At 30.2% G+C, this 27,792-nt stretch overlaps 2 protein-coding genes across 2 annotated transcripts; one reads left to right on the top strand and one right to left on the bottom strand.

The window, feature by feature from the left end:
* Nucleotides 1-2,512: 2,512 nt before the first annotated feature.
* On the top strand, nt 2,513-11,537 carry LOC140673017 (cytochrome P450 4C1-like). The gene is made up of 13 exons (XM_072905582.1): nt 2,513-2,628; nt 3,586-3,811; nt 4,080-4,189; nt 4,426-4,516; nt 5,057-5,242; nt 5,453-5,546; nt 6,183-6,285; nt 6,500-6,599; nt 6,847-6,953; nt 7,061-7,129; nt 10,405-10,573; nt 10,978-11,157; nt 11,235-11,537. The coding sequence occupies exons 2-13, from the start codon at nt 3,658-3,660 to the stop codon at nt 11,399-11,401; spliced, it is 1,530 nt and encodes a 509-aa protein (XP_072761683.1). The 5' UTR covers nt 2,513-2,628; nt 3,586-3,657; the 3' UTR covers nt 11,402-11,537.
* Nucleotides 11,538-14,907: 3,370 nt separating this feature from the next.
* Nucleotides 14,908-26,565, bottom strand: LOC140673518 (zinc finger BED domain-containing protein 4-like). The gene is made up of 3 exons (XM_072906494.1): nt 26,269-26,565; nt 15,866-16,406; nt 14,908-15,812 (listed from the first exon to the last, which is right to left on the bottom strand). Exons 1-3 carry the CDS (start codon nt 26,563-26,565, stop codon nt 14,908-14,910), a joined length of 1,743 nt encoding a protein of 580 aa, XP_072762595.1.
* Nucleotides 26,566-27,792: the final 1,227 nt, after the last annotated feature.

Genomic DNA, 27,792 nt, shown 5'->3' with positions numbered 1-27,792 from the left:
TACGATTGGCAACAGTCGAGAGTAAAAAGAATTACTAGGAAAAGGAAAACAAAGAAAAGATATTTCTAAAAGAGAATCGGATTTTGTGAGAAATACAACAATCACAGATTGAAAACAGAATTTGATCGTTCTTTTTTATGTTAATTATTATAACAATGTATAAACAGTATTTTTTGAGAGTTTTGAATAATCTCGTAAGTAGATAAAATATAAAATATAAAATATTTATCTTTCAATGATCTCATCTCTCCATACTTTTGCATGTACATATAAGATTTAATTAAAATTAAGATACAAAGGTGAGTCTTAAGCAACGAATATAAAACCAGAATATTATTCTGAAGAATTTATATGCAGCCAGCATTTAGTTCAGAATATTTTTGATTATTAAATTTTAATAACGTCAGAACTGATTAGATTTACAATAGATTGAATTAATATGTATATTTAATCGATAGTTCGAATAAATATACATCAAAAAATTTTTCCGATTAGAAATAGAAAAAGTATACATATTATAAAAGTATATATTATACAAATTTATTCTTCTATTAGCATGTTTCAAGATATTGAAAATATTATATCCAATAAAGTGATTAAATAAATAAATGTGTATATTCTATGTTCAATATATTTTACTTTTAATTAATTTTTTATTACTTTTTGATATTTTTCTTCTTTCTATCTCCTTGACATCTTCGTATCTTCGAATTTTTATATTTTCATTATATAACATTTTTAATATTTCAGAAACATGTTTAAATTATATAGTGCCTGTGTGATTTTATTTCTATTGAACGTAATTTTCAAAAGTTATAACATTATTTTTGCAGAAAGAAAAGCAGATTTAAACAATATTATATACATTTTAGCACTACACTTTTGCACAACAATTTTTTTGACGCTGACTTGACATTTTGATTTATTACCGCATCGTTTTCAACGTCAGTTTTCTTTAATAATACGAACTTGACTTATCAAATTATAAATGCAAATGCAAGCTTAGTTTAACAAACATTAACTAAGCCTTGTATTCCTATATGATAGTTTGCTATCATTTCATTGCAAATGTAAGATAATGATTGTCGATACTAACCAGTGAACTTTGTTCTGGTTTAAATATGCTCAGAGCAATGTTAATAAATTAAGTCTGTTGATTAGATAAAAGAAAACAATTTATTAGAGTCAAAATTTTATTCTTCCCGTATTACTTGTTGTATCAAAGTCGTATACGCTTATTAAGTAAAAGTCTAGAATTTGTTTAAAAAAGGAGAGATAAAGTTTCTGGCAAAGAAAGTGACACAAGTGTTTCTCTCTTATTTTAATAAACTATAAATATGTTATCTAAATAAAAATAAGAAATGTTACTTCTATATTAAAATAGAATTTTCAAGAAAAACAAGCACAAATGAGTATTGTTTGTAAATTTTTCTACAGATAATTCGTGGTGAGATACTAAATTGTCCAATGCACGTGTTGGACTTTTATATATTAAATCTTTGATTTACTGAAGAGATCGACAATATATACTTTTCTATGAAAATAAAAATTGGTTAAAAAAAAATCAATTTGTTATGCTTGTGTATTGTTAATATCGATGTCAATATTTTTAATTTAAAAAAGATTTTAAACAATAACAAAATCATTTTAAATCAATAGTTTAAATTTCAGATTATATTTTGAAATGGTTCCACAAATTTTACCTTCTCAAATAAAAATATGCATTAAAATAAATGCTTGATCTACACAGTTCAAATTATTGTTATTTTTACATATATTATAGAGAATATATTCCTGAGTAATACAATGTTGAATTTTGTAACACTCTTTGGTTCTTGATATTTACGATTTTGAAGTGTCATAATTGTGACAACTCTGTATAAAAGATTATGCCTCGCGATTTGTATAAGAAATTGTTCTTCGAAAGTAATTATCAGCAAAAATAAAGTAAGGAAAAACATTAGTTTGGAAGATATAACAAATTAAGGTTTCATAATTTTAATGCTGTTCCTTAGATATAAACTGATATTATAAACAGTGATGTTTTATCAATATTTTAGTAAACATGTGGGCGGTGATTTTAATATTAAAAATAGAAATATATTATATTAAAGAATTGAATTATTTTTGTGATGGAAGGTATAGAGCGAGATGCAGGCGAAGTCTCTCCCCTGTCCACACATTTACTTTATGAAAAATTTTGAAAACATATGTCAATGTTAAGATCATTGAGACTAAATTTCTTTTTCTAAAAATATTATTTCAAAATTATATATTTTTAAAACAAACAAACGACACAAAATTCAAACGATTAGGAATGTACTCTCTATAACATATATAAAAATGAAAAAAAGGCGAGTGTCAATAAACATTTATCAAATGTGTTGTTTGGTCATTAATCAAAATGGAATTATTCAACTTGCCTCTCAAGTATGAGACTGTGATTATTATTAACACGCTCTTGAACTAGAGATATTATAAGTATAGGTCTCAGATGTGCATTGTCAGTTCGTGAAGATTTGTTGTACTAGCACATGTATCCTTTTGAAAAGATTTGTAATTTCATTTAAAACATTTTAAACATTTGAGTGATGTTTCAATTGAACGTTGCTACAGATAATCTATCAGGTAATTAAGTAGTACTTATTTATGTAAAGTAAAACTTTATAACATTTTATTTCAACATTTGAATTATGGTTAATAATATAATTAGTATAAGTGCATGACTTTTATACATAATTCTTTGAATAACAAGTTGTTAACTTTGTTTAATTGTTATAATCGTATATTATATTATTTTTGCGCATATTTTTAACAATTAGATAAACAAAGGAAAAAACACTGTTAAACAATCATGATAATTATATATTTTGTATATTATATGAAAACACAATGTGTTTGTGTGTGTAACGTGGTAATAAATTTGATAAAAATCACATAAAATTTTCAAATCAATTCCTTGTTTATGAGAAAGTGTGTGAATGCTTAATTAAATAGCTCTGTTTATTACGCATCAATTCTTTATCTTTGCTTAGCAGTAAAAATAGATTTAAAATAGATACGCACACACAAATTTGAAGAACTGAACAGACATTATTATGTGATCGTTTAAAAGCATTTCTTTACAGTTATAGAGTAAATAAAATTAATAATAATGCTAAAATAACTGATACATTTTTTAGATAAGTAGATAAAAATAATACTTGATCTAATTTTGATACCATTAATCACTAATCAGATTTTGCAATAGAATCTTAAAAAATTATATCTTGTAAATAAAAACATAATTATAAACAATAGCCGATAAAATTTTTTTTTTATTTACGCGAATATCTTGTTTATTATAATAAATAATTCATCACACTATTTATACATTATTAATCTTCAAAATTATTAACTATATAAAATATGTAGGATTAATTCAATGATTATTCTCTCTTTCTTTGTCACTCTCTTTCACTTTCTTTTTCTCTTTCTCTGTCTCTTTCTCTTCTTCTTTCTCCTTTCTCTCTTATTGTTAGCATATTTCGAATATCAATGTAATTGTGACAGTTTTGCTGTGAAACAAATATTACTTTATTACAGGTGTGATTAAAAAATTGTAAAAAAAGATAAAGCTAAAATAAACGGTCAAGAATAATATTACTTCAAGAAACGATGTTTATCACTATATTATTATTATTTATGTTTATTTTATTGGTGTATAATTATTATGTGCATCATGGAAAAGACGGACGACTTATTAATCTTATACCAGGACCACCGGGCCTTCCGATTCTTGGCAATGTATTGCAAGCCATTATTTCACGAGGCAAGTAGAAAATTTTTAATCTATCTACATTAATAGAAACACTCCTGCACGTCACTCATGCATGAAAGTAAAAGTTAAATTCATAAACTCTCTTGAAATGTATATCTTAGCACTTTTCTTTGCAATAACCATTTGCAATCTATTTTCTTAATTATCATTAGTCTGCTTTCAACGTATTGAGTAAAAGTAAAGTAACAATGAAAATAATTCCTCAAACGAAATTAAAATTAATTCCTCACTAATTTTGTATTTATAATGTATTTTTCAGAAGAACAAATGAAATTGTTTATTAAATTATCCAATGACTATTATCCCATTGGTAAAATTTGGGGTGTCTTCATACCTGTTGTGGGTATCCGTCATCCAGATGATCTAGAGGTAAAAAAGAAATTCAATTCTTATATTATAAATTAATTAGATTTAGAAATTTTATGTTTCACAAGAAGATTTTTGTTCATACAAAAAGTTTCCTAAAAGATGAAAGAGCAGAAGATCGATATTTGATCGAGATTAAACGAAAATTTGATGTACGATTAATAAATTATTTAGGTATCTAAGATTGAATAATATAATAAACTGATATTTCTCTCTTATCATATTTTCGATGATTTCAGACGATACTAAGCAATATGAAGCACATCGAAAAAAGTCGTGGATATGATTTGTTACATCCTTGGTTGGGAACAGGTCTTCTCACAAGCACAGGTAACGTAATGACATAACCATATAAGCGTACATATTTTATTATTATAATCTTTTATTGATCTGTCTCCATCACAGAAATACAAATAAAATATTACAATAGATATATATAGATACAATAGATTACAATAGATATTACTAGATTATTATTTTACAATTAAACAATAAACTTATACAACCTTTTTGTTGTTAAAATTAATGAAAGAAATTTTTGCACGTGAGATCATACTAAAAGATAATTTCGCAATGATTTATATATTTTCAAATAAATAGCAGCAATAGATATTTTAATGAAAGAAGATTCTCAATATAATCAAAAGCCATCGCGCGTAATAAACATTTTAATAAATAATAGTTTATCTGCCAATCCATGAAATTTTAATTACAAAAATAATAATTAAATTCACGTTAATACTTATAATTTTTTTTATCATAAAAGTTTTATAAGAAAAAATGTAAAGAATTATAAAAGAATTTTACGAGATATAATTTCACTTATAATTTTTTATTTCATAATTTTACGTTATATTGTTTTTGTTTTAGGCGCTAAGTGGCAAAGACGCCGAAAGATATTAACACCTACATTTCATTTCAATATATTGAATCAGTTTGTTCATATCTTGATTAAGGAGAGCGATTGCATGACAAAATCTTTGAAGGATGTCGGAGGGACGGTTGTAAAAGATTTAATACCATTTATTAGTGAACATGCGCTAAACGCGATATGCGGTGAGGCTTCTGTAAAATTTCTATTGTTTTGTGTATGTATTAGAATTTTATTCAAAATTATCATAACTTGAGATAAGAAGATAATTTATTCTTACACAAGCACCGATACTGCAATGAAAGAAGATAATATTCAAGTTTTTTATACATGAAATTTTTAGCTTTATTAATCTTCAACCTATTTGCGATCTTATATAATAAACGCACTTGTAGAAACTTCTATGGGCATCTCTTTGCAAAAATTCGGCGAGTTCCAGCAACAGTATCGAAATGCAGTACACGATATAGGTGAACTGCTAGTTTATAGGTAATTTATGGATACATTTATGAATTTATAGTAATTTATAAATATAATAAATAATTGTGTAATATATCTTAATCTTTTATGATTATAATATATGTGTACATTTATATTTATGATTATAATATATCTATACATTTTGAAAAATAGATTAATTGTTTAATAGTCATATAAAGGTAAACAATTAATGTAAGACGTCGCCGCCGTGTTGTTTAAGCCGGCAATTAAAATATTTGCAATATCAATTAAAATATTTTGTACGCGCTCTGCTGAACATTTCATTTCAAAATAAATATTGCTATTTATTAAACAAATACTTAAAGTAAAAAGAATAAGAAGAATGATATATGTAATAAAATCAATAGATAAATGATCAAAAATTAAACAAAAAAATCTATACTTAAAAAAATAACAATCTTTTCAGAAAATTTATGTATATCTTCTTTATAAGATTTTAGATTTTAAATTTTATCTGTGTTTTCTATCATCTATAATTACTTAATAATTACATAAAGATTTCTCCAAGATTATATAATGATTTTAAATAAAGTAAGATTTTTATTTTATTAATAACATTATTTGTTACAAAGTTATGTTATTATTAAAATTATATAATTTGATTGAATTTGTCGTATTATATAGAGTACTGAAGCCTTGGTATCATAATGATTTGTTATTCTCATTGTCGCCACAAGGAAGAAAGCAAAAAAAGCTCTTGAAAATACTGCATGGATTTACGGAAAAAGTACGTTTTTCAATTATGTTATTTTGATTCATAAAATTCTCTTTTTTGTATAATATTACAATAAATCTCATAATCTTCGTACCGCAAGATTACATGATTAATCAAAAATATTAATAATACATTATTATTAATATTTATGATACAGTATAATGTGCTATTGTTGTTAAATACGAAAGTCATTTTTTAAAATTTAATATTGTACTTGTATTTATAGATCATTGAGGAAAGAAAACTTTATCACGAACGCACCAATGGTCGGTACTTGAAAAACCTTGAAAGTGACAAGGAGATAAATGATGTCGAAGTGTTTGAAAGTATGTAAGATATCATCTTCTAATTTAAGTTTGCTTCCGCAATAATCTAAAATTATTATTGTAGTATTTGTACTAAGCATACATAATCACGCGTAATGATATAGCGTTAACATAGCATGAAACATATATCTAATGTAAAATTAAATTATTATTATTTCTAATAGAGTTTAAATTTAAACAAGAACAATGTTAATTAAAGGATGCAAAAATGAGATTGAGTTAATATGCTGTTTTTATTTCTAAAAAGTTAAAAAAAAGCGGCTGGCCATGTTGGATCTTTTAATAGCGGCATCTCGAGAAGGTTTATTAACTGATTTGGACATTAGAGAGGAAGTCGATACTTTTATGTTTGAAGTACATATCAGTAATCTTTTCTTTTTAATTTAGTATGTTTAAGCTTGTTTAATTGTATTACGATATACATAATACAATAATACAATAATAAGTAATGATGATTACAGGGTCACGATACTGTAACGAGGGCTATAATGTTTACTTTATTATTATTAGCTGAACACAAAGATATCCAGGTATTTTTTTATATAAACAATATTTTTGATATTTTTTACTGTTTTTGAGTTTTTTAGAAAAAACTTTTTTTGTCGTCATTTTTAAAGATAGCGGCAAAAATATATTAGACACTGCTTGTACCTCGTCGAATTTTTACTTCCTACATATTTTTTAATACATGTACCAAGTTTGATGCTGGTAACCCAAAATGAAATATCATTGTACTATCATAGCGCACTAATAGTACAAATAGTAAGTTTTTGTTGCAATGTATTTTTTCATATCGGATTCCTGAAATTAAATGTCAAAACTTCGGGAACATATAAAAGATCGATAAATTAAGAAAAAAACTTTTTCACAGAATCGCTCGATTTTTCTTTGTTTCGCTTTAAAGAAAATTGAAAAAAACTAACAAAAATGTTTTCGCCAAAAATTTAAAGCAATACTATAATTGTTATAAATTAAAAGTACAATGATAATTATGGAGCATGAAATTTAAAAAAGAGTGAATTAAAAGCATTTTAAAGTAAAATTAGAGGATTGTAAATAAATATGTGATAACGCAGAGTTATTGAAATTTGCTTATTTTAGTTTGTTTATTTTTATATTTTTGCAGCAAAACATAAGAAATTTATTTTGATTTTATTAGGAATTATTAATATTATTAAAAATGTAGATAGATACATAGATAGATAGATAGATGTGTTTATTTGGATCCCCTTGGGGTTACCAACTCTTACATGTGTTTTCTGGGGATCACCAAACCCCTTACAATCTCCTTCATACTCTCCGTTCCATACATATTTTCCTATATACACTTAACAGTAATCAACATTACACCCCTTGTCCTTTTCTCATATATCCCCTTCGCTCCTCTCCCCCTCCTACTGCATACCCTCCTTCCCTTTCCCCCGCGAACCTGGCCACTGTGTCACCTTACAGACTGTTCCCCACTCCCTCCCTTACAGCCCACCCTCCTCCTCTCATTTCTCCATCCCTCCTCTCCTCCCCCCTTTTACTTCTCTCTTCCCTTTTCCTTCCGTCATTCTTCTTTCCTCTGACTCTCCTTCTGCTCTCTCCTGTTCTTCTCCTCTGGCCCTTTATCCCTTCTCCCTTCCTCTCAACCATCTTCTTCTTTTCTCTTCTTTCCTCTCTTCTCCCTCTTTCCTTCTATCTTTCTCTCCTCTCTCTCTCTCTCTCCTCTCCCTTCACCTCTGGACCTTTATCCTTTCTCTCTTCCTCTCAATCATCCTCTTCTTCTCTCTTCTCCCCTCTTTCTCCCTTCTTTCCTTCTGCTCCCTCCATCCTTTCATCTCTTGCCCCTTATCCTTTCTTCCTTCCTTTCCGCCTCCTTTCCTCTCCTCTCCTTCTCTCCTTTTCCTTTCTCCTCTCACTCTTCTCCATCCTCTATCTCCCATCTCCTTTCCTCTTCTACCCATATCCACCTCCTCCCATCCACTCTCAGTTCCCTACACGTCGCCACCACTCTCCTGCCTCTTACTCTCTCTTCTCGCTGCCTCCTTGATCCTCCATCTCGTCTTCCTCACCTCCAGCGTCAGGTCCTCGTCCACTCCCACTCCCCAGTTCCCTCTAATCTCTCCTTTCTTCTCTAGCACGTCTTCCTTCTTCATCATCTCCGTTAATATCATCCTTGTTCCGTCCTCCCTTCTTCTTTCCTCTTCTGTCCACTTCATCCTTAACGCCCTACCTACTTTCCTCTTTACAATGCCTTCCACAATACCCCTCCTTTCCTCCTGATCCGCACCCTCTATTTCTCTCCATATCACATTCCTCTCTCTCTCTTCTTTCTTTTCTCCTCTTCCTCTCTTCCCTCTCTCTCTCTTCTTTTCCTCTTCTTTCTTATCCTCTTCGCTCTTTCCTCCAACCTCTTTCAAACACTCTTCCCCTTTTTCTACTTCTCTCTCTCCTCCTTTTCCTTTTTTTCCAGCCATTCGTCCTCTTCATCCTCTTCTGTCATTCTTCACCATGCTTCTTCCTTTCTATCCTCTTTCTTTTCTTCTCTCCTCCTCTTGTCTCTCTCCCCTCTCCTTCTCTATCCCATCGTCTTCCGCCCCACTTCTTATCTCTCCCTCCTCTTCGTTGTTCCCCCCTCGTCTTTCTCTTCCTCTTGCACTTCCTCTTGCCCGGTCCAGTCTCCTCTTTAAGCCTCCCCCTCCTTCCTTCCCTTCCTCTCTTTTTTCTTCTTCCTCCTCCCTCTTCCTCTCCTTTTCCATTCCCTCGCCTCCTTTCTCTCCTCTATCACCTGCTTCAACACTCTCTTCTACCCCTCTCTCCTTCTCCTTCCTACCTCTTCTCTCTTCTTCTCGCCACTCCACTGTTTCTTTCTCCTCTTCCTCTTCCAACGCCCTTTCACTCCTCTCGCACTCCGCCTTTCCCTCCTTACTCGCCTTCCTACTCTTCAGCTCTCCGCAAATCTTCCTCACCACCACCAACAACTTCTCATACATTTTTCCCATCTCCCTCCTTATCCCTCTTAGCTCCTCCATCTCTCCTAGCTCCTTCTTCCTCCTTTCCATTTCCTCTTTCTTTTCTCTTTTCTTACACTTTTGCCTTTCCTTTTCCTTATATGCCAAACTTCCTCTCATAACCTCTTTCCACTTGCACCTTATCTTATCTGTCCACTACTATCTGATGGATATATCGACCAACCTCCTTCCAACATCGATCTATCTACTGTCTTATTTACGCTGCACCGTTTAGACCACCGCCTACCGCCATCTGCTGTATCAGTACTCCGCACTCCTCAACGCTCCGTCACACCGCTCTTTCTATACCGACCGGTCTCCGTCTTCCTCTCCTTTCACCTTCTTACCCTCTTTTCCGCAACTTATCCTTCTTGTCCATCTTCCCATTTTCTTTTTCTCTCCTCTTCTATCTCATCTTTCCTGGCACCCTCACTGTCAGCTTTCCATCTTCCAGTGTCCATCCCTTTCCTCCTTGCTCCACTCTGTCTCTCTTTTCTTCATCTCACCGATTTTCCACGTCATCACTCTCATCTTCTCACTCCACATTTCTCGGCCTTATATCACTCTTCTAGACTCTTCTTCTCCACTCCACTTTCCCAGACAACACTGACCCATCACTTTCTCGCCTACCCTTCCTCTCCCCTCAACTTTCCCTATCCTCTCAAAATCTCACAAACTCCTCTAATTTCACATTTCACTCATCTTCTCCATCCATCATCTTTTTCGTGTCCTCTATTAAAAATGTATTTATATTCATAAACATAAAAATCAGAATATTAAACAGTACAATTTAAATATTATCAACACAGGAGCGTGTAAGGGTTGAAATCGATACTGTGATGCAAGAGAACAGAGAGAAACTTACGATGAAGGCGTTGCAAAATTTATCATATTTAGAGAGATGTTTAAAGGAAACACTACGTTTGTATCCCAGCGTGTTTTTCATAGTACGAAACCCTACGGAGGATGTTAAATTACGTAATTAACTATCTTTTTGTATATATTGAACATGTCATATTTCATAAAGTACATCTAATCGAGTAAAATAAGTTCAATTGCTTTAACATTTAAAAAAATACAATATTATGTACATTTTATTTCTTTAAAATACTCGTACTTTTGTAAATTAATATATTTTGTAATTTTATATTATATTTTAGATTCATATAAAATTCATATAAAATATCGTAATCCTTTTTTTATTGCATATTTTACATGTTACATATTATACAATGTACAATATATATTAATGAATGTAAAATCAGTTTAAATGCTTTAACATTTTTTTAAGAACATTGTGTACAATATTATGTACATTTTATTTATCAAAAAAATTTTTATTTTTGTAAAAATAATTCATAATTTTATAATACGATTTTCAGAGTCATATGTAGTACCTACTGGAACAACTTTATTTCTTAATATCATGGCAGTTCATAGAGACCCTAATTTTTGGCCAAATCCAGAAGTATTCGATCCGGATAGATTTTTGCCAGAGAAGATACAGAATCGTCATCCATATTCTTATATACCGTTCAGCGCAGGACCGAGGAATTGCATAGGTGAACTGTTATTTTCGTTTCTGCTCGTCTCGACAATTTTTGATAGTGTCGATAATAGACTTTAAATTGTATGATAGGTCAAAAATTCGCTCTGCTGGAGTTGAAGGCTATAATAGCATCTCTGTTGCACAATTTTTACTTGGAACCCGTAGATGATATGAAAAATATGCAATTAAAGACGGATTTACTACTTTGTCCTTCTCGTACAGTTTATATGAAATTCATTCCAATTGAACGCAAATAGCCGTATAATTGATACGGATATTATGTAAGTATAAGAACTTGATGAATTGCAAAAATGAAAATTATTACGCATATTATACGTTCAATATTATCAAGAAAATATACATTGCATATGTAAACATGTTATGTGATTTTTTGTCCCGGAACATACAAATATATTTTTCGCATCTCCTCTTCTTTTTCGAGCGATCACTCGGACGATGATATTTCAAAGATAGAGCAGTGGAAACATTATAGGAAAATAAATAATTAAATTGATAATTATATGCCTTAAATTAAAACGCATTTTCTTTCCATTTTTAAGATACATTAAAGTTGCATTAAATGATAAGTAACGGATTTAAAGCAAGGGATTTATCTACAATCTACATTTCCATCTACAAATATCTACAAATTCGTTGCTTTAAAATAAAAGCTTTTCGTCACTCATCGACGCTGATGCGCAGTAGCGGAGGGCAACTCATACAAAACGACAGTTAATTACGTAAATTTACATCCTCCGTAGGGTTTCGTACTATGAAAAACACGCTGGGATACAAATGTGGTGTTTCCTTTAAACATCTCTAAATATGATAAATTTTGCAACGCCTTCATCGTTAGTTTCCCTCCGTTCTCTTGCATCACAGTATCGATTTCAACGCTTAAACGATCCTGTGTTGATAATATTTAAAGTATATTGTTTATTATTCTGATTTTTATGTACATGCATACAAATATATTTTTATTAAAATCAATAACTCTTGATAAAATGAAAATAAATTTTGTATATTCATTTTGAAAACATTTTTTTTTCTCGGTATATATGTAGAAACTAATGTACAGTGTGTCTCGAAATTAAATGTCAAAACTTTGGTAGCAGAAGGAAAGATCGATAAATTAAGAAAATAAGTTCTTAAACAACTTGCTCGTTTTTGCTCCGTTTTGAAGAAAATCATAAACAGCTATGTTGACATATTCAACGAAATTAGAATATGCGACATTAAAGTTGTCTATATCATACAAATATGAAATTCAAATTTCAACAGCGTTTAATATTCAAGAAATTATTATTATTATTCTCACCAAATTTTATATTCGATGCGAACAGTAATAAACAAATATAAATATGAATACTTTTATAAATTCTAAAAAAAAATCTTTTTTTAAATAAAAACTGTTATAGGACTTAGGTATGTAACAGTTTTTCTTTAAATTTCTTTTGTTAAAATTATTCAAATAATAAACTGAATTGATACGTATATGCGATTTACAATAATTAATACACAAATAAGCCTCTCCTAGGCCTTCTCCTCCTCTCAGATTGTTAGGATCGTCAAGATCTAATGTTTTATACGAGTGACATACTTTTTTTAATTTGTTTAAACCGCACAAAAGTAAAATCGCGCAATATTTTAAACCGTACAAAAGTAAAAACGTACGATATTTTGACGGTAAATTCCCAAATTTCGGAATAATCGAGCTCTGATTAATCGGGACCCACACTTGTTGAAGCAGATTGTGCTCCCAACAACCGGTTATGTTTGAGTTTATTAACATTTTTTGTTTTATTTTATTTGATCGTATAGTAATCATTAGAAATTACTGTTTTATCGACCGAAAGATGCCTAAACGTGGCGTTGTAGTGCGTTCTCTTTCTTTGTCTGTGCTATGACCTCGCCAGAACGGTCACGATCATATAGTATAGTGTAACGCAAGCATTTTTACTAGTGTTGTAAGACGAATATAATTGAATAAGAACAAAGTTTCCTGACTCATTAGTGTCGTCAGTATTCTTAAATAATATTCCAGGTTATTCAATATCAATCGCGCGAACATGTATCTTTCTATACACGAACATACATCAGCCGTGATACTGAGACGTATAAATGTTGCTCAATAAACAATAAGGATTAAAAAAATGCCAAATAAACGCCGACAAACGTTGACATCGATTCAATGTCTTCTTTTCAATCAATCATTTCTCACTGAAAAGTAATTCTGAGAGAATCCCATTTAGTTGACATCAAATACGACTCTCGACAACAATTTCGTGATCAAAATCAGGATATTATATGAACAAAAACCCGATCGTGATCGCGATTACGAAACGAAACCGGGAATGTAAACAATAACCTGTTATACGTCGCTAAGGTCGAATGACATATTGTTATTTTATTTACGTATTTTGGAATCGCTTTAGACATATTTTAATGCGTAAGATTTATCGTGTAATAAAATGCGTATGTAATATCATGACGAAAAGAGAGAGAGTGTGTCGATTAATATATTTTACGCGCTTCTTTATACTATGTATGTACTAGTGATGTAACGAATATTTGCATTCGCATTTGCATTCGCGAATATTCGCTGATTTCAAAATATTCGCATTCGCATTCGTATTCGCAAAAAATATACGAATGTTTTGCGAATATTACTTTAGTAAAAGTTGGTTTTATTAGAGGAAGAGATATATAAAATGTAAAAAACTACACAATAATTTTTCTTTATTAAGTTGGAGAGCCTTAAAAATTTACATTGTAAATTTTACAATGTATTAATAATTTTGTTGATCAAAAACCAAAAACATTAGTATTTTACTTACAACTACACAAATTGACTAGATCTTATTTGGCTAAGATAGGAACTAAACAATTCAGCAGTCTTCTTGAGTTTAAATTATTCAATATTGTTTTTTATACTCACAGTATTGCATATTTATCTCTGAATAATAAATAAACAAAGTCTTTAAACAATTTCATGAAACTAATAAAATAAACAAAAACAAAATATTCTTATTTCTCCTACTTTCTGATTAAAATAATGAAATAAATGAGATATTTATATTTTTCTACTAATATTTAAGTCAGAAGAAAACTGACTGTTTATGAATAACTGTTTAAATATTTAGCTCTTGATGAATAACTAAAAGATAAAGTCTTTGATCATTTTGCAGAACTTTATAATAAAATTAACACACAAAAATAATAATTTTTATACTGATACTCAAATCACAAGCACGTTTATATAGGTTAATTTTTGGAATTGATTTTTACTGACATTCTAATAAACTGTAATAAAAAAATTAATAATTAAATTCAAGTAAAGGCATATTAAATTTAAAAAAAAGAAGTTTTGACGCTTTTTCTTCATCCAATCTGTTACGGTAGGGCGTGTAAAGTAGATCAGCTTCACTAAAAAATCGCTCACTAGGGACGCTAGTGGGTGGAACACATAACAATTGTCTTGCTATATCGGATAAAATTTCATATTTTTTTTTATTAGTCTTCCACCACACTAATGGATCTACATACATCACTGTCTATGCGTTTTTCTGATAAGTAATCCGCGATATATTTTTTTAGGAAAACTTCTTCAGAATGATTGCTTTCGTTGGTAATTTGTTCGTCTTCGCTATCGCTTGAACTTGAATACATTAGTAAAGCCATTGACTCTTTTAAAGATGTGCATTTTCTTAGATTTTCCGTACTTATAGATGGTTGGGATTCTTCGTTACTTACTTTCTTACGTTTAATGATAGGCTTCTGAATTCATGTAAAACTCTCTTTCTTTGTACATGTCAAGAATATTTTTTATAACATGTTCTTTAACGTAAGTGTGATTTCCAAAAAATTTTGATTTATATCGCGGATCCAATAAAGTTGCTGTTGTGAATAAAACATCATTTTCCAAATGAGAAAATCTACGTACTAATTCATGTTTTAAAACACATATATTTTTGCCAATTTCTCGATCTGTTTCATCTAGACTGTCAATTATTTTTTTCAAAGAGGATATTAGTGGAATCACAGACGAAATCGAAACATTAGCACTACTGAGCTCCCTTGTTATCTCCTCGAATGGTTTTAATAAATAAATCAGTTTTTCTAGAACAACCCAATCATGAGATGTAAGCTGAGGGATCTTATGGTTAGAAGATGCATAAAGACATAATGAATCTTTAGTTTGCAAAATTCTCTGTATCATATAGAACGTGCTATTCCATCTTGTAGAACAATCCTGTAATACATGGAGCTTTGGCTGGTCAAGTTTTTCATGCAATGCTTTTAACTCATCCTGAGCGGTATTTGAATGATGAAAATGCATCGCTATCTTTTTACGTTTTTTTATTAAGTCGACTATCATCTCTTGTGCGTTTATTCCATCTTTAACTATAAGTTGTATTTGGTGGGCTGTGCAATCTATATCTTTTACATGTAATAAAGACATACTCTTTTTCATATTCGAACCCGAATCTCTAATTATGCAAAGAACTTTCTCCATAGGTATACCCCAGAAAGATAACATTTTCTCAATTTTTGCGGCTATATTTTCGCCCGTGTGGCGACCATCATTGAATATCTCTGCTTTTAAAATTATCAATTTTCTTTCATAATAGCGTGTAATTCCGTGACAGGTCAAACTTAATAAGGACACTCCAGAAGAAGAATCCGACCATATATCTATATATGGTCGGATATAATCCGACTATATATCTCGAATTGTGTTAGTAGTTCTTTCACTTTCTCTTCTACTCTCGAATATATTTTATCACACAAAAATGTAAAATATTGATGTGTCTTGAGGTTATACGGAAGACAAAGATGCTGTATCAATCTGCCAAATCCTAAACTTTCGACGAAATTGAAAGGTAAATCTTCCAATGCGATCATTTCGCTGACCAATTGATCAATTTGAAGAGACTTCGAGTTCTTGTTATCCCATTTTTTGGTCCTTTCTATGCACTCGACAATAAAACTTTGTTTAAGTTCATTCTTTCCCGACGTCTGATGGGGTGATAAATTAGACAAAGTAGTAAGTTCTTCTCGTTTTTGATTTTCGATGTTTTCTAGATTCCTAAACTCTTCTTTGTGTATTGATTTTATATGGTTTCGCATTGCGCTAGTTGTACGTCCTTTGCGCGAGATTAATTTGTTGCAAATTTTACATTTCGCGTGATCAGTATCAGAGAGTAAAAAATAAGTCCAAATTGGACTCGAATTACATTTGCTCATTTTCGATGATATATCCTGAAAGTTAAATAAATAAATACATGAAATAAATTACTTTGAAATAAATATAAAATATATATTATTATAACATACAATATATACTTAATACTTATATACAGGGCACAGGGTGTCCAGTATTAAACGAACGCTCGTTAGCGGGTAAACAATTATAAGAACTTAGAACTTACCTATTAGCACTTTAGGTTATACGTATACGTAATACGTATTATGTAAATAAATAATAGTACACAGTGTACATAGTAGTACACAGTACACAGTACACACTACACATACACACACTACTCGTAAAAACTAAAAACATGTGCACTCGCAAGCACTCTAAATAAACTAAATAAGAATAAACGCGAAATGACACCGGTAAACAAAATCACGCCCCCCGTGTCGCCCGCGCGTCCCACGAATCTTACACGAGGGCCAACCGTCACTGACAGGTTCGTGCAAGTCAATATTTGCATTCGCATTCGCATTCGCGAATGTCGGCAACAAATATTTGCATCCACATTCGCATTCGCGAATATCCACAATCGCACATTCGTTACATCACTGGTATGTACTTATAACCGCGATTTATTTGCTGCTTTAAATATCGGTCGGAATCGTTTTGTATTTTATAACGCGTTTAGTTTTATCGCGTAGCATAATGCGTATGTATTATACACACGTATACGAGAAAATATGCACGCGTGTTATTGTGTACGGCGTACTCGACTTTAAGAGTCTGTGACAGTTCAGAGTCAAAGCACGTACCATCGTTCCGCCCGTCGGAATCGAAATGAGTGAAAGTCACTAATAGAAATACATCTAATAAGTCAGTTATAACGGAGCATAGAATCAATAATAATCATGATTTCTAGTAAGATGACGTAACGATATTAGATAATGAACATCATTATAATAAAAGACTAATTTCTGAAATGTATATATAGCGACAAAAAAATAGTCTTAATTTACAGACTGACACTGATTGTTCACCTGAAATATACTGTAATATTATCAACAATCTCCCAAGCGTTTGAAGGTTGTACATGGAAAGATTCAGAATAGTCGATAAGTAAAAATATCTATTCGTATCATAACCGTTAAACTGTGTAGTAGAACACTGTCACGGAAGGAAGAGAGTTTTAATTAATTTAATCTTAATTGTATAATATCTGTGAATTTTATACAACAATGAAAGTACACCTATCATGTATTTGTTCATTAATTTAATTAGATAAACTGACCACACCATTATTTTAATCTTAATTTTTTCTCTCTTCTTATCGCATCTCAGTTTTGTTTATTTCAAAATAAAGTAGTTTTATAGAAGTTTGACATATAAATAAATTATATTGAACTATTGACTTGATCATTGAAATGGATGATGCGTTTTGTTTAATAATTTGCATATATTTTTACTCATGTAAATATGACGACTTCCAGGACAATCGTGAACTACAACATCAGTTTCACACATCTCCTAATCTACAAGTTGGCGACAGTCACCTGACTTTGAGAATGTCCTCCGCAAGCTTGTACGAGGTGAATTTTTTCTATCTTACTCACAGCACGGTTCGCGAATTACATGTTTGATACGATTACCGATATATTAATAAAAATTAGCCTGATTATAATGAGATGATTAAAGCGTTTTGACCTTGTCGGATGGTTTATTAATGTTTGCGAATAACTTGTTTATTTTTTATATTCGGTTTTATTTTTTGTCATAACGTTTGCTTTCTTATATTATTTCATAATTTTCTTTGTCTCAATTCAATACACCTTTAATATATTTTTATGATATTATATTTGTAATAAACTTTATGTACTTTTTATATTCTTAATTTTAATTTTTAACGTAAAAACTACAGCTCTCCATACCTTACACTCATTTATTTATATTTTAGTAAGACAATTTGTTTAAGCTGTGAATTATCAATTAAAATGCATTGTTCTCCGCGAAAAGGTTTTATTTCAAAATAAAAATTTGTAATTTCTGAAATGTTGCAAATATTGAAAATATTAGAATATTAAAAAATTAATTGTGTACAATAAAATTTGTAGATAAACTATCTTTGATCAAAGAATCTATAACTAAAACAAAAGTACAATGTTTTTACAAGATTTTAGAAATTTTATTCGTATAAAACGAATTTATAAATTTTATCTATATCCTCTGCAATTGATTTGAATGAATGACAAACATGATAAAAGCTATTATAAAATTTTATGATGGCTTTAAATAAAGCTATATAACAATATTACATTACAAAATTATTAGTTTTGGAATTATATATAACTTATTGAATTACGGTTTAAAATGATCAGGCCTTGGTTTTACATCGAGTTGTTATTCAAATTGTATCAAGAAGAAAGCAAGGAAAAATCTTAAAAATATTGTATAAATTTACGGAAAAAGTATGTTATAAATTATGTGTAAATTTAAATTCTCTTTTTTCTTTTATAAAAATTACAATAACTCTTGTAATCTTTGTATTGTAAGATTGCGTGATTATTTATAAATATTAATAACATATTATGCTATTAATATCTATAACGTAGTACTATGTACGATTATTTAATACAAAAAATTATTTAAAAATGATGTTGAAGTGTTTGGATGTAAGAGATCAAAGTTTCTAAGTAAATTTATTCAATTCAAGCTTGATTACACAATCTAATATTATAAATTACTCTAGTAATATTAATGCTAATGTAATTATGCACATTATTTCACGTAATAATGCAAAACTTGTCTGGCTTAAAAGTAAATCATTATTTTTAATGAAGTTTGAATTTTAAACAGGAACAGTATTATATTGTATAATTAAAGCGCGACTTACAAAAATAAAATTTATATTATTTTGTTAATAGCGGCATCTCGAGAAGGATTTTTAACTGATTTGGACATCAGAAAGGAAATCGATACTTTTATGTTTGAGGTACGTATCAAAAAAATTTTTAAATTTATATATATCATTATTTATTATTATTATATATATATATATATATATATATATATATATATATATATATATATATATATATATTGTATATATATATATATATATATATATGACGACAATTACAGGATCGTGATGGTACAGCGATGAATATAATGTTTTCTTTTTAAAGATGTCATACTAGACAAAGTATATATTGTTAAATATAAAATTTTAATTTGCCTTAACATTTTAAGAATACAATATTATTTACATTTTGTTTTTTAAAAGATTTCTTATTTTTGTAAATTTTAATATTTCGAAAACTTTATATTACGCTTTTCAGAGACACGTAGTACCTGCCGGAACTAATTTACATCTTAATATATGCGGAGTTCACAACGACTTTTTTATTGGTTTTGTATATGTTCAACATTATAAATAAAATATACATTGTAAACATGTCGCGTGATTTCTTATCTCAAGACACACAAGTGTGTTTTATGTCTCGTGTCTCCTCACCTTCATTCTTTGATTGATCGCGAATGATGATATTTCAAAGAGAGAGAACTGAAAAATTGTAGGAAAAAAACAAGAACTCGCTATTATACGTTTAAACGTAATTAGCATGTCTATTTATTAAACAAAATGTTTTTCCAAATAAATGTATTTTAAGTCTAGAACCTGATATTACACATTTATGCGATTAACGAAAATAAACACGGACCAGATACTTTTGTGAAAAATAAAATAAATATTACAGATTTTCTGATAAAAACCGAACTTTGCTCGTTCTTTTTTAATTAATTTTAAATAATTTAAAATTTTTTAATTCTTTTTTATAATTCTGTTTTATTTGTTACAACGATATATTATAAACTTGGTATTTTCTTGAGAATTCTAAATAATATCATGGATATATAAAATATAAGCTATTTATCTTTCGATAAACCATTGATCTCTTGATATTTTCATGTATAAATACATAAGTATAAAATTTAATCAAAATCAAGAAACATACAAAGCCCCAGCGACAAATAACAAAAGAGAATGTGGAGAATATGTAGAATCTATTAGCCTATCTAATTCAGAGTTTTTTAAATTACCAAATTTTAGTAATATTGCCAGATACTAACCAATTATATAGAATATTCCAACTTCTGATAGATTTACCCGTCAATTATTTATTGCAGATAAATATTAGTATCTGTGGTTCTATTTATTGATAAAATTTATCTCTATGAATTAAATTGTTATCTAGAGATATTTTTATTTGGTGATTGAAATAATGAGTAAAATTACCTTTCGGTAAAAAATTTAACATGTAGATATGAAATTTACCTAATAAGTGACTGACGAATAAATCTATCTAAAAGTTGAAACAACCGACTTTTTCTTAATAGTTCAAATAAATACATCAACAAATTTCGTTGATTAGAAATAATAAAAGTTATACATATTGTAGAAATTTATTCTTTTATTAGCATATTTCAATAGATTCAAGATATTCCAATAAGGTGATCTACAACTACTTTAAATAAGCTTACTTTTGTGATATCTTTTTTTTATATGTTCTTTATAAATGTATATAAATTTTATATCCTCATTATGTAAAATTTTTAATATTTTAAAAACAATGTGGGATAATAATGTTAAATAAGAAATATAAAATTTTATAGTGCTTGTGTATTTCTTTATTTTTAATAAACATAATTTTAAAAGTTATAACATTATTTTTGCACAAAAAAGCAGATTTAAACAATATTATATACATTTTATCAATATACTTTTTGCACAACAATTATTTTTATGTTCACTTGACATTTTGTTTTGGTATCGCATCGTTTTCAATGTCAGTCTTTCTTAATGACACCAACTTGACTTATTAGATTAATCATATATAAGAGCAAATGCAAACTTAGTTTAATAAACATTAGATAAGATCCTCGTACTCTTATACGATATTATGCTATAATTTCATTGCGATTGTAAGATAATGATTGTCGATATAACCAGTAAACTTTGTTCTGGTTTAAGTATGCACAGAACAATGTTAATAAATTAAGACTGTTGATTAAGACAAAAGAAGAAAATTTATAGGAATCAAAATTTTATTCTTCTCGTACTACTTATTGTATCAAACTCGTAAACGTTTATTAAGTAAAAGTCTATAATTTGTTAAAGAAAGGAGAGATAAGGTTTTTGACAAGGAAAGTGACACAAGTGTATCCCTCTTATTTTAATAAATTTTAAATATGTTATCTAAATAAGAATAAGAAATGTTATTTCTATTAAAAAAGAATATTCAAAAATAACAACACAAACGAGTATTGTTCGTGGATTTTTCTAAGTGTTATTCGAAGTGAGATACTAAACTGCTCAATACATGTTCTGGACTGATTTTTATATACTAAATCTTCGAATTACTGAAGCATTCGACAATATACACTTTTCTATGAAAATAAAAATTAGTAAAAAAAAAATAAAATTGTTGCGTTTGTATATTGTTAATATCGATGTTAATATTTTCATTTTAAAAAAGATTTTAAACAATAACAATTACTGTTTTAAATTAATAGTTCCACAATTACTATTTGAAATGGTACCACAATTTTTATCTTTTCAAATAAAAATATGCATAAGGATGTGTTACGTCCAGACTCGGAAAAAGGATGAGGTAATGGAAGGACGGAAATTTCCCTTGCCGAAACGCATTAAAATCTTAAACGCTTTCGACTCGAACAAATTGTGCAAGGCCTGCGCCGGTCAAAGATTTCGAGGGTCAGTAGGCCGTTCGTTCGGTGATCCCTTTTCGGTAAGGGAATTTAATCCCTGTTACGCGGGACGGGACCTTGTGCGATCTGGGAGTCAGGAAAATATTTTTGTAAGGGTTAATAAATTTAATTAATTAAAATTTTAATTTTATACATTTATTAATAGAAAATGAAAATATATATATAAAATTTAAAAAATTATTAACATTATAATTAGGCGGTTAATCTAACTTATTAGTGGGCTGATAGTGTGCGTGCGTGCGTGCGTGGGGTGTGTGTGTGTTGTGAGTGTGTGGGAGTTCACGGGTGTTATATAAATTCGGAAGGTCGTCAGTCAGATAATTTGGAGGTGGGCTAAGAGGTACTTATTACCTGACTAATATTTATACAATAATTCTTAAAATTTTAAAGGAAAGGGCAAGGAAGGAATTACAATTTCTGAAAACTAATCGTGGAAGGGGGACATTTCCTCCAGAGAGCCTCTATTGGAACGGCCAAGATATATATATATATATATATCTATATAACCAGGGAGGAACCACGGACAACGGATCCACCAAGGTTGGATATAAAGACGAAGTAAAGAGTTTCTAAGTCAACGGGGCCAAGTCCGATTGTATACGAGTCGTCTGGAAGGGGATGTCGGATCTTTGGGAGGTTAGGTTAGTTATTGAGTAGATATTGGAGAAGATCTAAAGGAGGGGGACGAGGAGCTTTTCGATGTTCGGAATTATCGAGTTGTTCCCTTTCGGTGGAACTTGCGTTTTCTTTCTCGAGGTCGATGACGACCTCGGCAACCTCACGAAGGGTCTCTCAAATTTTATCTGATTCTTCTTGAGAATCAGGTAAATTTTGAGGGGAAGATGGGGGTGAATCGCCCAAGATGATGGTAGAGGCTGAGGAAGGTGGACGCGGAGGGGGTTCAGAGGTAGAGGGGGTTTCTCCAGAAGGGCCCGGTAAATCAAGAGGAGAAGGGGAGGGGTGTACGAGAGAAAATGATACTAGGGGATGTGAAGGAGGAGGAGGATTTATGGGGGTGCGAAGAGAAGGGTCAGGTGAGAGGGGTGGTTCCGGCTCTCTTGAAGGAAAAGGGGAGGATGGGACTCTGCGTGCGTGTGTAATGATTGTTCGCGGAAAAATTGATTTACTAATTCTATATTAAGATTAGATATCGCCTTTAAAAGTATGACCTGCTGTCGCCTAAGCCAACACTCTTCGGGTACGTTGATTTTTAAGATTGCGGCGACGTTTTGATTTAGCCTTTAGGCGTTTAGGGTAAACAGGCTTCACTAAGAACTCACGAAAATGTTAATAAAACTTAAATTTAATGTTTGATGAGACAGTTTTAATTAGCAAAAATTATAATATTCTTAATATAGTTTTTTTTGTCATGAAATTATATTATTTGAAACACATAAATATAGGAAGAAGAGAGGAGAGAGAAGAAATAAAAAGGGAATGAAATAAAAAGGAAGGAAGTAATAAATAAATTATAATGAACGTTTAAAGGACCAGAGGAAAAATGGAGTTCCGGAGAATTTTGCTTAATCGCGTATTTTAGTGCCAATATGAGAGGTACCGTTTCCACCAAAATACACAGGTGCCCATTGAGAAAATAGAAAGAATTTGCAGGTTCTACCTACTTGTATTTTGTGCCAGTATACGAGATACCGGTTCTGTAAAATACACAGGTGTCCGCAAAGAGAGAGAGAGAGAGAGAGAGAGAGAGAGAGAGAGAGAGAGAGAAAGAGAGAGAGAGAGAGAGAGAAAAATAGAAAGAATTTGCAGGTTCTATCAAATTGTATTTTGTGCCAGTATACGAGATACCGGTTCTACAAAATACACAGGTGCCCGCAGAGAAAAATAGAAAGTGAAAATAAAGAGGATGGGAAATAGACATAAATAACAAGAAAAGGAGAGCTAATTATAATGACAAGGGTAAAATGGGAAGTAAACCGATCAAACAGTGATAATATAAAAAATCAAGAATTGTCTCACTATAATTATAATAACAAAATTTTAACTGGGGGAGGTGAAACAAACAGATAAAATTATTTGCTCGGTACTCACTACTAATAAGTACGCAATAGCGTACGTCGATGGTTTTTGTTTTTGGAAGGAACTCGACAGCGGATTTCGTGGCGTCGGTACGAATTAGACAGCAATCCTGGTTAACGGTCTAATCCTGTGCGTTGGATAACACGATCACTTAGAATGTCTGACACTCGATATTGTCTTGAATTTTTAATTCGCACGCAACCACTTCACAGTCTGTGTTAAATATGAGCCGAAGCACACGTCGCGGAATTGAAAGTATTAATACCCGAAAGTGTTAACACCCGAAGAATTAATAATGGAGATGGAATAATCAATTCCACGTCTCGAAGCCGAGGTCGAAGAAAAGAAAAAATATTAGTACGGTGCACGAGAGATCGAACCGCAATAGTGATGTCGCGGCACATTATTCTTCGCATTAAATACTAGAATTTATACTTCCTCTCCATTGGACAATTGGACGAATTAGAATTTTAATTAACGCCCTCATATGCTTAGGGGGGTGTTTCTTTCGACTTCGAGTCTCAAAAACTTTTTCTCTATTGGTTCAAGAGATTTTTCCATTTGGCCAATGAGGAGTTGATACCGTCAGAGTCGCTTACCGCTATTTAGAAATTTTGTATAAACAGCTGTCACTTTAGGTGGTCCGTCAGGCGAGATCTCTTATCAAATGCTTCTTAAGTTTTCGTCGCCGTTTTAAATTTACGATTGCGAGTTCTAAACAACTGCTTCGAGTTATGGTGACTCTGTTTTATTTAAAATTCTTTTAGAGTTTAGAGAGCCGTTCTAGTGTTTATGCTCGAATAAATTTCTAAGATTTCTTTAGTTATCTTATTTAGTTGGTCTCGCCTTACGGAGGTTTGTTAAAATTTTATTGTCCACGTAACGTAAGATTCGTGGAGTATGACTAAAGTGACAGTTCTCACGGTTTGATATTTCGCCGTAGAGTGTTCTCAGAATCACTATCTCTAAATGTTTATGCATTCCTTTCGAAAAGAAAGAATCGTGAAGTCTACAGGACGTAACACCCCCCCACCTTAGACAAATGTTGGGGATGCACAACATTTGCAAACTTATTGATTCTTTCTTTTCGAGAACAGCTCTAATATGTGAGAGAAAAATTTTTTTTTTTAGGAGGAGGAAAGAGAAGGCGACCTCCAAAACCTCTTCCTTCATTTTTTCGTTCTCCTTTTACAAAAGCTTTATTGAAGTTATTACATGCATAGAACACAATTATTATCATTTATATCTATATATATATGTATACTTTATTTTACGCAATGACTGTATTATGGACTAAGTTCGAGCAAGTAAGATGAGACGAGGAAGGTCGGCCTCCCTTTTTTTTTAATAGTCATAGGATATTTCTGTTGGTTTCGGATTTTTATGAAGGTATAAGTTGCTCTTTTTATTGCTGCGCTTATTGTTTGGTGATCTGGTTATTCTTAAAATTTTTATGTTTCCTCGCTTGTGATCTTGGTGGGAACGTTGTGTTTAGTCTCTAGATTATTCTATCATCTATTTTATCTTAATGCAAGTTTATATGTATAAAATATTAGAATTATTTATTCTTATATATATATATATATATATATATATATATATATATATATATATATATACCGGCCAAAAATATATCACCTTTATTAGTATTTTTGAGTATAATTTTATTCAAAGTGCATGAATATTTATAATATCATAACATATGTTTTGATAGTAAATACAACTTACCAAATAAAATATTTTTCATAAAATAATATAAAAACTTAATTTTAATAATATAAAAAATTAATTTTGTAAGTAAGTAAATTAAATTAAATTTATGCTCAAAAATCCTAAAGGTGATATATTTTTGGCCGGTACTGTATATATTTTTATTTTCTTTTATTTTCACTTAGAACTCATTTCCTTCTTGAATAAGTAGGATATATTTGTCATCTAGTTGTTGCACAAAGAGAGAGAAAGAAAGAGAAAGAGGTAAAAAGAAATTCATCCCTCTATTTGTTGGTTGTAGACAGAAGCTTCCCATCCTTCGTCCAGATACTTTTTGTCTGTCTCTAAAAATTTTTCTATACATCATCTGCATTCAATTGCAGGTTTTATCTGTACTATGGGCTTTTCGCTGGTAGTACAGCTCCTTTGATTTTCCGCTGAATTTTTGTGAACCAGATTATGCGGTGGTACAAGTGCATATTCGAGTTTTTGTTCCTCAGAAAGATTACTGCAGCAAGTTCGGCAGATTTTAAGACACTCTATCATGTGTTGATAAAAGAGTCCTTCGTATGTTGTAACACATCGTAGCTCTACCATGTATCCGTACGTCTCAGGATGTTTCGGATCCACTCCGTCAAATAAATCATAATTTTTGTCTTGTATTCCAGGATATGAGTACTGAGGTATCGGCATTTTCTTCTTCTTTCTTTTCTTCTACCCTTTTATCTCACTCCCCCCTCTTGTCTTTACTGTAATTGATGAGTATTTAATTAGAAGGAAAATGATTCTACTTCTATATATATATATATATATATATATATATATATATATGTATGTATATACAAAATGTCCCAACGAAAAGTGTTCACCAGGATTATTATAAAATCTAATAATTTTTTCGAATATAGCTGACAAGACATATCATTTTCGCCTTCAAATTAATTTATAACCTGTCTCGGCTTTATTCGAAAAAATTATTAAATTTCATAATAATCCTAGTGGATTCTTTTCGTTGGGATTCTTGGAAATTCTTCAGAAATTAATATAAGTGTACATTTATTTAACTTACCTATACGTTCACGAGTCTTCTTAACCAAGAACTGTCAAATATACAATCAATTTAACAGCGCAAATTGATTGCTTCTCGACAACGCACATCGAGATAACTATTCAAATGTCCTTCTCCTTCTATTTCGCTTTCTTCGTCTTTTCTGCTTCAACTTTAAAAGAAACACATATGTATATATATGAAATATATATATTGAATATATATATATATATATATGTATATATATATATATATACATATATATATGTATATATATGTATAAATGTATATAAATATATGGCATTTTAAACATAAAGTTTAATATATTAAATTATATAATATATAATTTATAATATATATAGTTTATAATTATATATATTATATATATATATATATATATATATATTAATTTATAATAAATATATTAAATTATATAATATATTTAATATATTAAACTTTATGTTTAAAATGCCAGACTTTTTAAATACTGTCCTCTATTACCTGATATTATATTTCTCTCTCTCTCTCCCCCCTCTCACTCTCTCTCTCTCCCCCCCCCCTCTCTCTCTCTCACTCTCAATTTTGTTGTAAAACAAATATCATTTATTTTTTCACACATGCAATCCAAGGACCATAGAAACAGGAAGTTAAAAAGATAAAGCTTAACTGGTCGAGAATATCACGTCAGGAAGCAATGTTTATCACCATGTTATTATTTATGTTTATTTTATTGGTGTGTAATTATTATGTGCATCATGGAAAAAATGGACGACTTATTAATCTCGTATCGGAACCACCGGGCCTTCCGATTCTTGGCAATGTATTGCAAGTCCAAATTTCAACAGGCAAGTATAAAATTTCTAACTTATTTA

The sequence above is a fragment of the Anoplolepis gracilipes genome, chromosome 14, assembly GCF_047496725.1.
Source record: "Anoplolepis gracilipes chromosome 14, ASM4749672v1, whole genome shotgun sequence".
Taxonomy (NCBI): domain Eukaryota; kingdom Metazoa; phylum Arthropoda; class Insecta; order Hymenoptera; family Formicidae; genus Anoplolepis; species Anoplolepis gracilipes.
The sequence above is the reverse complement of the archived record's forward strand: the minus strand, read 5'-3'. Positions and strand labels throughout refer to the sequence as shown.